We start from the raw sequence: 13,729 nt of genomic DNA, 5'->3' as shown, positions 1-13,729 counted from the left end.
AGACCAAGATACTTTACCAAATTTTGAGAACTACCGCCGTCGCCGTCGTGGGGCAATAGAAGAAATAGGCATTCGGACCGAGGGACTGCTTTCGCACGAACGCACTAATGTCCACACCACACTCGTACCTGGGTTCATGCAGAACGAGCATGGATGAAAATAAATCAGACGGAAGGTTGTCTCTTAGCAAGGATACTCTATGCGGCTAGCCCTAATCGGGTTGGTCGTAAAAGTAGCTAGGCCTGAGGTGCGGAGTCCCTAGCGAAAAAATGGGATGCATGATGCTGCTGGTGCTGCTATTCTCGAAGTCTCACGTGTTGAAGTACACTCTTATACTCCCGCGCATGACAATGAGGCTGAGCTGCAAAGTTTGCTGAACTGCATGTCTGGCTCGAAAATGGACTGGTCGATTTTGAGGACCATGGTGACAAAGATGGAGGGTGCGGGCTGCACCCTCGAAATGTACTGTTTCATCGCTCGTCGTATCTGGCACACGTCTCACACATAGTCACCGCCATACATGCTACGCCATCTTACCCTGGGCTGGTTTTTGCACATATCTTTGTCCCGTAAGCCAAATAAAATGGTGGTGTTTTCCTTCCTTTGTGTCACCGGATGCCCTACAGTAAGAGAATTATGGCGCCCTCTACGACCCACTCCCCAGCAAAGACACTCAGTCGTAGTGAATATCTGGTAAGAAGCCCTTCCACATATCTGAATTGCATGCACCATGAAAGCACACTAACACAATCCTATGTGGGGACAGGCGGTATCGTGGACCTTCACAAGCTTCGCCATTCTTCTATCCTTTGGCCGTTTCGTGATCCGGAAACGCTTGCTTGGAAAGCTTCAAATGGATGACTGGAGCCACGCCTTCGCATTGGTACTCTTGATCCCATACATGGCTCTTAGTACGACGATTTACCCCTTAGCCATAGAAGTGGGACTCTTTGGAAAGAAAGATGGGCCAATGCCCTCGAAAGAAAGACTAGAGCGATTCTTCCGGCTTGAAGTTGCTGGACAACTCTTCTTCTGGATCATCTTGTATGCGGTCAAATTCACTTTTCTGATTCTCTTCCGCCAAATCTTCAGTGTCAACAAGATATTTATGAGATGGTGGTGGGCTGTCTTCATTTATACCTGCATCGCATTCTGGGCGTGCTTCCTCGAGGTGTTTTGGATCTGTGGCAGTCCGTCCGATATATTCGTTCTCAGTGCGTACTTTGAACCCGTGCTTTCCACAATGCGTGCTAATAGGCCGCCAGAGAAATGTCTAACTCCACATGCGTCCGGCGTCGTAAACAACTTTGCGGAGGTAGGCCTTGCCCTTAATATATCTTCCGATCTCGCTGGTAAGTTCTTCAGCTCTCAAGAAGTCTCTTATATACTGACAAATAGTAGTCATGATCCTCCCCACATGTTTCCTGCGAGGCCTGCAAATGCAGTTGGGCAAGAAAATTGCCGTGGGATTGCTGTTCTCAGTCGGCATGGTCGTCGTCGTCATAGACGCTGTCCGACTCGCGGTGGGTGATGGTGGAGGAGTTGTAAGCCAAGCATTGCTTTACGACGCCCTAGAGCCTGCAATTGCGGTAATCATGTCATGTTTGCCAACTTACAGAACCCTTATCTCTCCCGCTCGTGGATCCAGCAGGAATCTTAAAGGAGATCGATACCAGTATGAATCTGGAAGTCAGCAAAGTTGGAAAGACCGCATCACGGCAAGATACCGGAGCGAGGGATATGAGCTTAGTAACGATAGCGAGGCGCTTACACGTCCTCCTGCGACGTTACCATTGGGCAAAGTATGATTCTGAAGGGAAAAGGAAATTGTGTTCGAAGCCCTGCGTTCAAGGGGAAAGTCCCCGAAGCAGTTCATGACATTCGCAGTGGCTTTGAGAGCCTCAATGTACCATCTGAGAGTCTTTTTGTACATCTCTTCAGGCATGTACTATCCATATACCCTAATGATAGATTCTGGTCTGTAATGCGACATCGCTGAAACGGCACCGGCTTTCAGACAGGCATTCTGCTGTAAATTTCACCTCTACATATCCTCTGCGCCGATCGAATTGGAAACGTCCCTTCCGTCACAGCTCCAAATCGCGCTTTCCACAAGCTCCAGCATGTATGACCTTATGCGGGGGTATCTCATTATTCGCCGTGGGTATCATTAACGAAGTGCCCTGCTCTTTTCCAAGAAGGCTTGAGATATGCCCCGTCCTGCTCACATTTGCCGTGTCCGCAGCAATAAGCAGGCTCCTTTTACCGCTGACCACCGTGACTTCTTGCGACGAGTTTGGGATTGTGACGTGCAGGGTGCCGGACAGGATCACATTGTACCTGTTATATGCGAAATACATAGCGCGTTAGTACATTGAATCGGAAGAAAGAGAAAGTATATCGTATGTATGAAGAAGGATAGGATATAGACGTACTGTACAGACGGAGCAGGATGGGGTGAACCTGCAAATCCACCCGGTAGGCTTGACCACACCATGCTGCTCACATTGCCGAGCTGCTGTACAGCCGCACCTTGAATGCCTGCCGTCTGAGATATGGTCAGGGGAAGAGTGATCTGCCAGCACTCCAGTATGGAAGCATTGTTGAAGGCGGAGATAGCGGTAAGGTTGAAGGCTGTAATAGAGCTATTGGCATTGATTCTGGCTGCGAGAAACAAGAATGGTAGTGCTATTACGAGCTTTGAACCGAGAGCCATGATCGGCTAGGTATGGAGGCAGGATATATATAGAGATAGCCCTGTGTGATAAGAGTGCTCTTTTACATGATGCAAAATGATGGCCCGGAGGGATGTTGATTATTTGTATCTAGGGATCCCAGCCATACAAAGCGATCTTCGGCGCATGACGGCGCATCGCATCCGGAGGTAACGAAGAGGTGGGGGCAGGAAGACTTGAAGATTGAACAGAACCGTTGAGTGAAAGACCAATAATCCTTTCTACCCATGCTCCGTATGAGGGAGGTGACAAACAAATTCACTGGATGGGGTCATGCGAGCCCTGGCCCTGACATGAGCCGGCCGGGAACTGCAGATTGCAAATGAAGCTCCGGCGCTCTAGCCTATCAAGTATTTAACGTAGACTTGGCATCCAACGTCGGAAGGAAGGTTGCACTACCTTAGGAAGCAGTGCTGCTTTCGAGTTTAGGAGGAGGCCAAATATTACACAGTACACTATACATTATCACGGTCTGATGCCCTCTGGATTAGACCTATGAATAACAAGCGAAAGAAATGTGGCACAGCCAACGTCATGCCACATGACGACCAATTAATTATTGTAGGCTCTGCCTATATTCGTCCTAGACGAATACACCCAATGTAACATCCCCCCACGGTCCCGGAAGTCGTCGAAAAAACCACCCCTAGCTGTCATGATGGTTGATAAATTGATAAGTCATACTGGACACCCTACGGGTTGCCCCATGGACTTCACAGGCGTCAAATGCCCAGCCAGATAGTTTTCATGATGTTGGCGGCTGTGTCGCATGCTTCGAAAGATTGCCGGTGAAAATTTCCTCACGCGACCCTAGACACTCAACATAGCCATACCCGCAGTTGGTATCTGTCTTCACAAGCCCGGTAGGATGCAAAGGCCCAGAGAATCAGCGTCTCGGATGAGAGAGCATGAGCAGTAAGGTGTCGCCCAGCCGGCGATATTGAGCGCGAGAACAATTGAGGTGCCAAGGTGGGTCCGAGTCTTAGGAGAGCGAAGCGCTTGGATGCCTTCTACTAACGTACTTACCCAAATCTCTGCAGTCGTCTAGTCTTCTGGGCATGATCACGGGCTGAAAACGACTCGTTCATTGCAGCTGAACTAATTGAAGACTAAGACAAGGAACTCAAGTATCCAGCACTACCATGCTCTGCAATATTCCTCCTACTCTTCCATAGAGAAGTAAGCCTCATCCTCCTGTTCTTCCACCATCTCCTCTATCGAATAGTAGCCCTCGTCCTCAAGTTCCTCAAACTCGTCAAAGTCCTCGGCTTCTTCTTCAGCCTTCCCGGTCTGCTCAATCTCCGGCGCCTTCTGGTCAGCCTCATTACTATCTTCGACTGCAGTCTCCTCAGACTCCTCGAAAATGGTCTCCAGAGAATTCGCGGCGAGCCTGTGATTGCTGGGGAGGATAACCTCCTGGTATTGATACTCGTCCCTGTCTATCACGGTGTCAATCAGGGTAGTTTCATCGCTGCTGCTGGTCAGGCCTAGTTCGTCGTCGGCTAGGTTTCCTTCCTCTCGTTTGATCTCCTCGTTGATTTCGTCGAGCCTTTGCTGCAAGATCTCCTGTTGTTTGGCTAGATTTTGTTCTAGCCTTGTGGTCGCGGGCTGCAGCAGGTGATTTGTACTTCGCTCTAGCATCACCAGATGCTCTGCCGCCTGCTGCGAAATTGTTCGGATTTGTTGGTTCATCCACATCTGCTGCATTTCTTGTGCCTGGCGCTGCACATTGGCGGGAATAGTGGGCTTCTGGTTTCGGATGTCAATTATCTCCTGGGGTGTATATCGGAAGGTAACCTTGGCGGATCTTCGCATGATGCGGTCGATGATGACTTGTTGACGTTGTCGGAGCTCGAGGATCTCTGATGCCTGGTGCTGTGCTGTCTCACGTTTCGCTTGAGCTTCGTTGTCTTCTCCGACTCGCTTGGCAAGCTTCTCGAATGCTGCACTTCGTTGGGCGGATGCCGCGAGTGCAGTCTTGAATTTCTGGGTATGGTGAGTCAGACATGAACTAATCGAACAACTGGATGAATTGCCCCTAACCATGTCGATGGACTTGTCTTGCTCCTTGGTAGCCGATATGGCTCTTTTGCCGTCATTGGATTTGGTGTCTGAGGTGAAGGAAACGGATTTGCTTCTGGTACTGGATTTGCTTGATTGATCTGAATCGGATGAAGCCTGCTCGATGTGAGTAATGGCATCTAGAGGAGACTTTCGTGCTCCGAGGCTGAGTTGTGTGCTTACACCGAGGGCGGTTGAAGAGCGCTTGCTAAACTCGGGGATGGGCAAGGAGGACGCTGATGGAGAGGCGTAGAATGCTGGTCCGGCATACTCGGGCGAAATGATGCGGCTTATGTTGTCTGACATGGTGGGTGAGTGGATGATATGTCACGAGAGGATGATAGACTTGGGTGCAAGTATGCTTTCGTGCGTGATGCGCCTTTTGGTAAAGATATATGTGAGATGTGTGGGGTGTTGGATGGAGCAATGGAGGGAGGAATTGCACACTTTTATGCTCATGGAGAGCGATACTGCATTAATCGGAGGAGTCATAACTTAAATAGCATTTAATAACTTGCTCAGTACTCTCACCTTCAAACGGGAATACTGCATTAATTGCGGGAGTTATACTGGATCCCTGAAAATTTGCTCAGTGTAGACAGATTTCTCAACAGAAAGAGCAAAAGCCGCCGAACAATCAAATATATATATGTGAGCAAGCGGGCTCATTTTGTGCTAGATCGCGAAGTTCGAAGATGGCGTGATTCATGTTCTAGCAATACTGCCGCCAAGAACTGCATCAGGCCTCGGAGAAGCAGATGGAAAGAACGAAATGACAAAATATGCCGATATTGTAAAGCTTAATCTTGGCAGGACTCAGTGGGGCAGACATGGCTCTTTCCTGACCATGCTCGCAACAGTTCTGGGGGGTTAGGGAGATGTAGCGAGCCTGCTACCAGGATCTGGAGATATATATGTACTCTTCGGATCTGGTTGAAGGAAGGGTGTTTGTCTGTGACGAGGGAGGTCTAAATCAGTCGCATTTGACGGATAGAACACGGTAAGGAAGTAGTATGTCGAGATTAGTAAGATGCTACAAATAATCGTCAAATAATCGCACTCACGACCGAGTACGTGAAGGCATATCGAAATAAGGGAACGCAGAAAAGTAGTCTCGTATAAGATTTCAAAGCCTTTAGCACCATTCGATTTGGTATTCTCAGAAGATAAACCCAAGTCCAGTTCTGGGCGTCAATTTAACAGACTAGAGTCCAGTATTGTCGTCGGACTGTCCGCTATCAGACCGTCATTCTCAATGGAGAGTACAGTCTTGCCCTCCATCGCTCTACTCGGCGCAATATCCCCGATGAGAAGATTCTGCTTGCTCACGAGCTTTTGCACCATGGCTGTTTGAAGTATATGACGACCGACATTATCAGAGCTTGGGGGTTTGAACTACCCTTTTTTCACGAGTCGCTTTCAGACGGCGGTGCTTCCGTCGTGCGCTACCTTCGATGTTGACGTTGACCCAGAAGGGCTGATGCTCGTGGAAGGCAATCATCCCCAGTCTGAATGTGTCGAGGAACGCTATCCTCCGAGATCTCATTCTGGAAGATGTTCCAACCAAAGGCATCGTGAATGCCATTGTGTTTTTCTCTTCTATCCTGGACGTGTCATCGATGTTCTTCAGTGGGAGTGTACGGACCTCTCCCCCACCAGTATCTATTTTGAAGCTCAGGCCTTCGACCTTTGGTTAACAGTTGAGAGAGGATTACGGACGAATGACGAATTGGCGAACAAGAAAACAATGTTTACGTTTCAATTGCCGAGTCAGCCGCACTTTAAGAGTGTATCCGTTAAACGCCGAGAGGCAACAAATTGTTTTCTCCGCACCATTATTTCGATTACTACCCCACCACATTCATATGATTCAATAAATGTAGTCTAGATCTATTATATAGAGTTCAATACATTATCCCTTTCATGAAATCGTCTTACGCAATCCCCTTTACAATATAAAAAGACCTGATATACTTTATATCCCCCGTGTATCTTGAAAGCATTATCCCTATTCCCACTAATCTCTTATCTAAAACCTCGATTTTAAATGTCCTTACAACACATAAGGCTCGCCCGAATAGCCTTTAAATCTTACAAATTATGATTATCTCGTAGTGCCTTTAGTAGTATAGAGATAGGGGGGGATTTAGCCTTACTCGACAGATATCTTCTTCTTTCAACAACTCTATCACCACGCTTTCATAAATAGTAGAAAAATAAAAGATTCCCATATAGATTGTAATAGCGACGAAAATTTTAAGCTCTGACACAGTTGTAAAGTATTAATAAAGATCGCGAGAACTTTAAGTAGAGGTATACAAATTAATATTATCTCGAAGTATTTCTCAGATAGTAGTAGTTTATATAAGACTAAATATAGTACGTGAAGTAAGAAATAGATTACTTAAAAGATAATTAATAGCTACCCGATACTCAATTACCATTAATTAATACTCTAGAAATAATGAAATACGCTGAAGAAGATTATTACGTTTTTTAAGAAATATCTATCTCTCACTAGTTTTCGCGGTTTTTTTTTACTACTTTAAAGTTTAATCTAATTCGTTCTTATCAGAAGTAAATAGAATAGTAATTTAAGACATATTAGACTATTAATAGTAAAGTTATCTAATAATTAAAATAAGGAAGCTATTGAATAAGGGGGAAGAATCTCGGTTAAATTTGTTACCTCGGCGTCGGCGTTTATCGGATAGGTAACCGCGCTTAAGATCTTCAAGTACGAGTACGGGGTACCCTCGTATCTACGCCGATTTCAGCCCTGTGACGGCCACAGACACTCGCGTTACCGTGGATCAAGACGCACAGCATGGGCCCCACATCACGCGTCCAACACTCGAGTGAACCGCCTTCCTGATCCTTATCAAATGGCGCTCGCATCAGCGCCATCTACGCCAGAGAGAGCGACCCCCCCGCCGTTTATCCGCCGCTCCTTTACTGCACCAATTCGGTCCTCTAGGTCAATCCCACTCCCGGAGGAGACACTTGACGGAGCTGAAACATTATACGCACATGGCGCTGGAAGAATTGTTTCATTCAACAACCCAACAAGCTTGGCTCGAAGGCATTCGAGTATCAGCAACGGACGGGCTGAGCTCCAAGAAGAACCTGTCGGGACATTGCCATGGTTCTCTACCACTGAGAGAACCTTGGCCGCTGGTATGCTCGAGCGTACTCAGATAGATACAGTACTATCTAGCTAAGTCTTCTTCATAGGGCCCCTACGGATCTACAGAGTTCTGGGTACGGCCTTCCTCAACTCTGGCACCACGCTGCAGCCTCTACTATCAAAATCGCAGTGTTGGTGCGTGGACGGCGAATCTAAATTCGTACTCCGAATCCGTCCGAACGCTTACTATCGTATCGAACTGCCACGAGCAGGCTCTGAAGATAAGAAGAAGGTGGATGACTTCAAAATTGTCCTGACAAAAGTACTACAATTTGAAGCCACTCCATGTCCTTTCAAGAGGGGTTTCACCATCGACCTACCACAGCCTTCAAAAACACCCATCCAGAAGCGACCATGGAGACCTAAGCCGCGACTTGATACCATGTCAGAAAAAGTACCTGAAGTGATAGAAGACTTAGGCGAGTTTTCGATAAATGATACGTTCACCCGGAGCCCAGACGCTGGAAAGGGCGAGCTAGTCGAGCCTGATATTGAGACACATCGCGAGACAGAAGCAAGCTTCCAAGTCGTACATTCGGACGTCAGTAGTACTGGGAGCACGGAAAACGAAGGTGGCAGTGAGGCTACCGACGCTATAAGCTTTAACCCCAAAGATTTGCACGAAAATGTCTACGAAGAACCCGACGACTTCAAGACCCCCACTCGGCCCAAGGGTCTGCGGACCGGGCGAGCCATCACCGCACCACCACAGTTGACCCTCAGGACCTCGCCACCATCTAACAAGGAAGCAGAGTCTCTCGCCTTACCCAATGTCAAGAGAGAGTCGTCTAGTCTCTCTTCGAGCGTGGACTCCTTCCATTCTTTTCACAGCCCAATATCTCCTCTAGCGCCTTCACCTCCCTTTCCTACATCTCCGCGAGAGGAATACGCCGGCATCGACATACCGGAAATCCGCAACCACAAACGTGATGTGTATGAGATCACCGTCACAGCCTCGTCTCCTGAGCTTTGGGACATGAGTGACGCAAAGCCCGAGGACGGAAGTACATATCACTCACCGCCTGATCTCCCAGGGACGCCGCCATTGGTAAGCGATGCTGCATCACAAGATGATGACCATTGGCCCGAGCCTACGACACCTTCACCGCATACCAAGCTTCGCCGTCATGGTATCAGACGAAAGAGACGAGGTCAATCACCACTCCCACCGTCTTCAAATCTGTACTCTCCTTACTCACCTCGTTCACATATGTCAGGTCACCATATGACCACAGCAATTCTTCAAAAAACGTGCTCGCTGTTGTTGGGACCACCTATTCAGCTGGTCGCCCTTATGATGAGGATCGCTGCTAAGATAGCTCGAGGTGCTTCCCGAGGCACTTCATTTGGCTTTGGTGACGGCGGACAGAAGATACCGTGCTCTTGGGACTTCAGTGATGCTAGCGATGGAGCTGATGAAACCTGGGAAGAGGACGACTATGGTAGGTGTACTTTTCTTGGCATTTTGTTCACAAGTCAGACCGCGAGTTGACTCGTGAGACATGTTTTGCGAGCAAAAAGCTCATTCAATCCCAACACCTGTCTCACAACCTGGTTTCGGCCTCAAAAAAGTCCTACTGACTCCGAAATATGCAGGTGTTTCCCTCCGCAAGAACTTATCATCGAAAGATAGCAGAGCTAGCGAGATGGGCGGATCTGTAAGCAACTCTGCCTGCCCTTTACCTTCTTGTTCGTTCTCTGCTTTGAGTCCCGAGACACGTTGCGGGAGTACACTGACTGCCGCAACTGTCTTCTGACTCAATTCCTAGATCTTGTAAAGGGAATTTCTGACTGAAAAACCTGCAGTGGGAGATTGACTGAAGAAAGACATTTATTCTGGTGAATGCCCCAAATTGGATATGCTTCAATATAAGCCGGAGACTTTCGAGGCGATTGGTGTCAGGTTCGATTTTTTTGCGATGGACCGGAGCAAATGATTTAATGATACCACGAACTGTATAGGAGACGCCAGCTTCGGGAGAACATATGGAGTCAGGCTTTCCATTTGCATACCAGTAACATTTACACCACTAGATGATTCTTTATTCCAAAAAAGTTCGGTGTCAACAAACAGTATCCCACAAACTCTAGCAGTGCGATAATGTGAGACCCAATGGACGAAATGTGATGTTCCGAAAGTTAGGTGCCTCCGGGCTTGAAAGAGAACTCCAGGCGCCTGAATGGATTGAATAACCCTTGGTCTCCGTCAATTTGGTATATAAGGTTCTTGCCAACCCGTTCAACATCAGCAGCATGATCTGTCCCAGATCCGGACATACTTCTGTATCGAAACCAATACGTGGACTCTTCACGCTCAATAGATAGCTTTCGAAGAACATGCCGACATCCTCCAGCCAGCTGGCTTCCAAAGCTGGACGCAACGATCGCTGCGAGTGCGGTTCTGGCAAGAAAGTCAAAGCCTGCTGCGGCGAGAAAAAGGTAAGTAGATCTGTTCCATTGCCAGCAAAGCTCAACCCTAGGATGTTCTAGATCTCTGCTGACGGAGTCACTAGCAGTCGAACCTTGCGGCCCCAAAGGCGATGACTGATGCAAACGTTGAATTGTTATTCCCTTCGCATTCTACGTACGTAAATTCCTATCTGGTACTGAATTTGAGTCGCAAGGAATGTTTCGGGAGCAAATTGACCTGTTCTGCTCGCGAGACCTGTCTTGCAACTCAATCATCTACCTTGAAGAAGCAACGCTGACCCCGAAATGTGCGTAGAGTCTACGAATACATCAAGAACGTGGAGGCGAAAACAAAAAGTAGGGCAAATCCTCTACTCTCTACGAACAAGGACCACAAGAACTAACCCAGTGCTTCTAGAGCTTGCAATGAAGCTATACAACGAACCTGAGTCAAACATCAAGATCATCACACGCAACGATGATGTTTCTGGAAAGATGTTCAGAAGCTACGTGCAGCTTAACAAGCCTGGAAAGCAGCCAATGCTTAAGTGCAGCACAGCCGCATTGCAGAAAACTCCCCAGGAATCACTTGAGGCATTGATGATGACCCTACGGCAGGCGGTAGAGGAGGAGGCAATGAGATCAGCTCAGGAGACGTTCGATAAGACTTTCGGGGCTGAAGCTACCGAGGGGGTTGCGGGGGAGAACTCAGGTTCTTAGATGGGCGCGGTGAACAAGTACCTACTCAGGTGACAAGTGGAACGTTTAAGGGTTCAGGAAATTGGAGACTCGGAGGTTTTTTTCTTTATATTTTTCTCTCTCTAAAGTCTTCGGTGTCCATTCCCGCACTCTTTCAGTGAGCCTCAGCCAGCGCTTGGATTCTGGCCATTGATGTTGCTTTCTTCAAAATCGACTCCATCCTTGAGATCTGTCCCCAAAAGCAAAGCAGCAGCTCTTGCGAGCAAAATACTCCCCGCAGTTGCCCATGAAGCTAAGCAGTCCCTGCAGCTATCAAAGCCTCCTCTTCCGCGACGAACGTATTGACCCGGTCCATGGCAAGTACCTCCTGCTGCTCCAAAGCCCAGCGGCTCGTCGCATCCACTACCACGTCATATTGCTCTTTCCGTTCCTCGAATTTGCTCACACTGCCATCCAGTTGTGCCTCGAGACTCTTGAACTTGGAGACCGCGGCGTGCATCTCCAGCGCCAGCCGCGTCTGTGCGTCCGAAATACCCTTCCACCGCGCAAGGAATGGATCTTTGTTCCCAGGACGCTTCGAAGCCGTGTCGTACAGCTGCGAGAGTTACAGGGTGGGTGGGCACCTAGCTCGAGCGATGGATTCAAACTCGGCATTTGCGTTTAGAGTCGGCGCTGACTGTTGGGCATCGATCAGTCATCGAAGTATGGAGCTTGCGGGCGGCAGAGAAACTTACGGCGAGGGTCTTGGAGGTAGGGTCTGGAGTCCATGTTGAGAAATTTTCGTGTGAGGTGGGTAGCTGTGGGGCGTTGGGAGTCAGCTTTGAATAGGGTGAAGTATTTCAAATCTGGTGGCTTGTCTTACATGGACCGTGTCAAGGGAGACCAGGAAGTGTTAGTAGCCTATGTGGAAGATGCTGGTGGATGATGGATGGACGGCAACAGTGGGGGTTCCGGCCATGTGATAAAGCAGGGAGCAGCTTCCGTTTCAATACAAGCTGTTGTGTTGTGCGATAGCCATGGTTTTGATCTGCATCAAGGGCAAGCGCGTCACGACTGATTCACCTGGGAAATTTCACTCCACCTTCCACGCCACTTGCTTAGAATTTCAAGTTTCATCGGCAAAATCCCTTCTGTTGAACACCTCATCAGAGCCTCCAGAGCATAGTCAAATCAATCTCGACTCTGCGCATGTCCACAACCTCCAGCAAGCCCGAGGTTGGACGCAGCAGTCACTGCGTCTGCGGTTCCAACAGAACATACAATGCCTGCTGTGGTCTCTGAATCCAGGCTCGGAGCGTCATCAAGGGTTGAAAAGGACGTATAGGTCGAAGCTCTTGCAAACGAGACAGCGGTCGCAGATTCAGAGATCCGAGATGAGCTTCTATGGTCTCCTGAAGCCTTGCACTGTGAAACTCTACCAAAATGCAGGTGATCATATGTCTCAAGCAATCTTTGTTCGTTACAATGAAGGTCGAGTGAGAAAGGCATTGTCATACCAGGAGATGGCACAATTGACATTGTGCGACAAGGCCTTTGAAAAAAACCCACTGCATTCCTTTGTATACGACACAGCTTTTCCTTCACTCACGAGCTCTCTTCCCCCATGTTTTCGGATTCTCTCCTTCCTGCATAATACCATCCTCAGGCCTTGCATACTATATCAATCCATCGCATCCAAAAAATATATATACGAAAGCAATCCTTAGCCTTACATCTCAGACCCGGCAAACTTCCAAGCGACCACAAACCAAATACCACGTATTCATCGTCATCATGGGTTGCGCAGCATCCCGCGAATCCAGCGGCCCCAATAGCGACCACCGCCGCAAACACCACCCCTCCAGCTCCTACTACGACTGGGATAAAAAAGGAGGCTATATCCCCTACCGACACAAAGGAGAGCGTAGGCCCCGTTGGCATCAGGAGGACAAGGAAGCGTATGCGCAACAGGTACGCGATGCAGCAGAACGCGAACGAAACCGTCAGGCATTGAAGCATTACGCAGCTGACGATGAAAAGGCAAAACTCAAAACACATTACACGGAACACCTGGGGCGAAAAAGGGCGGAAGGCTATGGGCAACAGGTACGTGACGAAGCGGAGCGAGAACGGAATCGTGAGGCGTTGAAGTATTACAATGTTCACGTAAAAAGGGGAAACCTCAGGAGACCGCATGATGATGATGAACGCAGGAAAGAGGCGGCGAGGGCAAAGAGGGAGATGATAAAGGTGTATGCGAGTCCTGATCTGAAATCGCGTTGGAGCGATTAGACAAGATAAGGTGGTGGTAGCGAAGGGGTTGATAGAACCTTGGTTCTATCTTATATATTTCTCTTCTTCAGTCATGAAAATCGTCCACGGGTCTGCTGCGAAATGATCTTGATGTTATGAAGGTGACGAACAGATAATGGGTAACGAAATGAAGACTCATGTTCATATGACCTGGGCCACAGGCTTTCAAAAAGCCAAAATGTTGTGTCTTCAGCGCAATCTTGTACGAAAATATCGTAGATTATCACATGCTGAGGAAGGTATAGAGAGATGTTAATCCACGGTAGCCTCTGGCATTTGCCCACATTGACATGGACCAGGTGAAACGCCCAGACGAGCAGGATGAGCGGTATGCTTAGTGCTCATC

The 13,729-nt window shown here is 48.3% G+C and overlaps 6 protein-coding genes across 6 annotated transcripts; 3 read left to right on the top strand and 3 right to left on the bottom strand.

Annotated features, from left to right (window-relative positions):
- Window positions 1–636: 636 nt before the first annotated feature.
- HO133_005945 (uncharacterized protein) lies at window positions 637–1,808 on the top strand (the record flags this gene model as incomplete). The annotated part of the gene is made up of 4 exons (XM_037296848.1): window positions 637–693; window positions 767–1,214; window positions 1,266–1,352; window positions 1,402–1,808. The coding sequence occupies 4 exons, from the start codon at window positions 637–639 to the stop codon at window positions 1,806–1,808; spliced, it is 999 nt and encodes a 332-aa protein (XP_037148029.1).
- A 279-nt stretch (window positions 1,809–2,087) lies between these two features.
- Window positions 2,088–2,716, bottom strand: HO133_005944 (uncharacterized protein; the record flags this gene model as incomplete). The annotated part of the gene is made up of 2 exons (XM_037296847.1): window positions 2,088–2,340; window positions 2,436–2,716. The coding sequence occupies 2 exons, from the start codon at window positions 2,714–2,716 to the stop codon at window positions 2,088–2,090; spliced, it is 534 nt and encodes a 177-aa protein (XP_037148028.1).
- Window positions 2,717–3,896: 1,180 nt separating this feature from the next.
- Window positions 3,897–5,102, bottom strand: HO133_005943 (uncharacterized protein; the record flags this gene model as incomplete). The annotated part of the gene is made up of 1 exon (XM_037296846.1): window positions 3,897–5,102. One exon carries the CDS (start codon window positions 5,100–5,102, stop codon window positions 3,897–3,899), a length of 1,206 nt encoding a protein of 401 aa, XP_037148027.1.
- A 2,579-nt stretch (window positions 5,103–7,681) lies between these two features.
- HO133_005942 (uncharacterized protein) lies at window positions 7,682–11,112 on the top strand (the record flags this gene model as incomplete). Its single annotated transcript, XM_037296845.1, has 5 exons — window positions 7,682–7,973; window positions 8,031–9,425; window positions 10,338–10,422; window positions 10,709–10,749; window positions 10,811–11,112. The coding sequence occupies 5 exons, from the start codon at window positions 7,682–7,684 to the stop codon at window positions 11,110–11,112; spliced, it is 2,115 nt and encodes a 704-aa protein (XP_037148026.1).
- A 271-nt stretch (window positions 11,113–11,383) lies between these two features.
- HO133_005941 (uncharacterized protein) lies at window positions 11,384–11,859 on the bottom strand (the record flags this gene model as incomplete). The annotated part of the gene is made up of 3 exons (XM_037296844.1): window positions 11,384–11,686; window positions 11,739–11,767; window positions 11,826–11,859. 3 exons carry the CDS (start codon window positions 11,857–11,859, stop codon window positions 11,384–11,386), a joined length of 366 nt encoding a protein of 121 aa, XP_037148025.1.
- A 1,005-nt stretch (window positions 11,860–12,864) lies between these two features.
- HO133_005940 (uncharacterized protein) lies at window positions 12,865–13,362 on the top strand (the record flags this gene model as incomplete). Its single annotated transcript, XM_037296843.1, has 2 exons — window positions 12,865–13,041; window positions 13,177–13,362. 2 exons carry the CDS (start codon window positions 12,865–12,867, stop codon window positions 13,360–13,362), a joined length of 363 nt encoding a protein of 120 aa, XP_037148024.1.
- Window positions 13,363–13,729: the final 367 nt, after the last annotated feature.

This window comes from Letharia lupina (genome assembly GCF_014066315.1).
Source record: "Letharia lupina isolate WasteWater1 chromosome Unknown contig_22, whole genome shotgun sequence".
Lineage (NCBI taxonomy): Eukaryota > Fungi > Ascomycota > Lecanoromycetes > Lecanorales > Parmeliaceae > Letharia > Letharia lupina.
The sequence above is the reverse complement of the archived record's forward strand: the minus strand, read 5'-3'. Positions and strand labels throughout refer to the sequence as shown.